The sequence below is a fragment of the Microtus ochrogaster genome, unplaced genomic scaffold (genome assembly GCF_000317375.1).
Source record: "Microtus ochrogaster isolate Prairie Vole_2 unplaced genomic scaffold, MicOch1.0 UNK43, whole genome shotgun sequence".
Taxonomy (NCBI): Eukaryota; Metazoa; Chordata; class Mammalia; order Rodentia; family Cricetidae; genus Microtus; species Microtus ochrogaster.
In genome coordinates this window covers 1557456-1559467 of record NW_004949141.1, presented here as the reverse complement: position 1 = coordinate 1559467, position 2012 = coordinate 1557456, and the positions used below count along the sequence as shown (strand labels likewise).

Below are 2012 nucleotides of genomic sequence, written 5' to 3'. Positions count from 1 at the left end.
GGTAGGCAGAGGAGATTGGTGTTGACACAGTACATACTTCCTCTTCAGCCAGCAGTGTGGGGATGGGTAGGTCTGTGTGGTTGAATATGATGTGGGAGAGTCCTATGGTTTGGGGAATAGGTAAGGAGGATCTTGACCCCGGACTAGGCTGCTACTGCACTGCTTGTGGGACCCAGAATAGATCTGAGGTTTCAGAAAAGACATGGTTGCGATGGTCAGGCTAGATCCTGGAGGAGGATATGGGAAGTCTGTGTGTAGAGTGGGGTAGTGGAGTTGTGTAAATCCAGTAAGTTACTTAAATAGTTTACATTACGGAATTTGTTTGTTTGTTTTTTGTTTTTCCAGACAAGGTTTCTCTGTAGCTTTGGAGCCTGTCCTGAAACTTGCTTTGTAGACCAGGCTGGTCTTGAACTCACAGAGATCTGCCTCTTTCTGCCTCCCGAGTGCTGGAATTAAAGGCGTGTGCCACCACTGCCTGGCTTCACACCATGGATTTTTTGCACTCCATTCCTCTAGAAGAGCCTTCAGTAACTGTAGGTATTGGCAAATTGCATAGTCTATTCCAGATACTTAAAACATCCATCCTGGGGACTGGAGAGATACCTCGGTGGTTAAGAGCACTGGCTGCTCTTCCAGAGGATCTGGGTTCTGTACCCAGCACCCACATGGCAACTCATAACTGTTTGTACCCCAGTTTCAGGACATCCAACACCTTCACACAGGCATATGTGTAGGTAATACACAAATGCATATAAAATAAAAATGATAAAAATTATTAGAAAAAAATCTATAATTAGAATTCTATTTCTCTAGAACCACTCCTGGTATCACAATCTGTACAGTCAGGGTTTTCTAATGGAACAGAGTTGGTGGGATGGATATCTGTATATATGCAGTTAATAAGAGTGGCATTAGCTGTAGTCTGGCTAGTCCAACAGTGACTGCAACGACAGGAAGGCCAAGAATCTGGTAGTTCTTCTGTCCACAAGGCTGAATGTCTCAGATGGCCATCAGTCTTCATGGAGTTCTTTGAGAAGTAGGCTCTAACACAGGCAAAGGAATGTCTTAGCAGCAGAACAGATGAACTTGCCATCAAGAGGGAAAGCAAGAAAGAAGCAAATATTTCCTTCTTCCATGTCCTTTGATGTGGGCTGCCTTCAAAAGGTGTGATCCAGATTTAGGGTGGGTCTTGTCTCAAAGGATCCAGTCAAGAAACCCCTCACCTCAGTGCCCAGCTGCTTAGGTTTTCGTTGACTCCAGATGTTTTTGACATTAGCTTCCACAGTAAGCTAGTTTTGTCTTTCAGAAGTCACTCATAGAGCTGCTGTCCTGCTTGTTTAACTCATTAGGGAAGTCCTCTCTGGGGATGGCGCTCTTCCGTCTGGTGGAGTTATCCGGAGGCTGCATCAAGATTGATGGAGTGAGAATCAGTGACATCGGCCTGGCTGACCTCCGAAGCAAACTGTCCATCATTCCTCAGGAGCCCGTTCTGTTCAGCGGCACTGTCAGGTAAGAGCCGTCCCCTGGGGTGGAAACCCCATGTCCTTGGGTCCAATGTTCCTCAGGAGTCTGATTTCTCTGCAGTGATGATGCTTCTGCTCCACAGGCTGCTTAGTTAAGTGCACAGGGGTCCAGAGCGCAGAGAGGTGTGGCTCAGATTTCTGTCCCGTGAACTTTCCACAAGTTACCACTCTTAAGTCTGTTTTCTCACCCCTAAAATGGAGATATCCTGAAGGCCTGTTGTGGTGTGGATTGAGTAAATTCCTAAGCACACTGTAGGTTCTGAGCCTAACCAGTGATAAGGGCACGAATGGTAGGTGCCACCATCAGTCTGTCCTGTCCTGTCACGCCACTTCTCCGCGGGCCGAGAGCTCCTTCCTGCATTGCTACCACTCATCGCCCGTCATTTCTTTCATTTTCAACTAGCTTTCTTTTTCTTGCCTTCTTCCTGTGCTGGGGAGCTGAGCCCATTATGGGGATCTCTATTAAGCACTCTTTTTTTTTTTTTTTTT

At 46.5% G+C, this 2012-nt stretch overlaps 1 protein-coding gene across 1 annotated transcript in view; it reads left to right on the top strand.

The window, feature by feature from the left end:
* Abcc5 (ATP binding cassette subfamily C member 5) overlaps positions 1-2012 on the top strand; it is an 88760-nt gene that overhangs the window by 76782 nt on the left and 9966 nt on the right. Inside the window, exon 26 of the mRNA XM_013354392.1 lies at positions 1350-1504. Coding sequence (XP_013209846.1) covers positions 1350-1504 — 155 coding nt within the window. The remainder of the gene's footprint in view (positions 1-1349; positions 1505-2012) is intronic.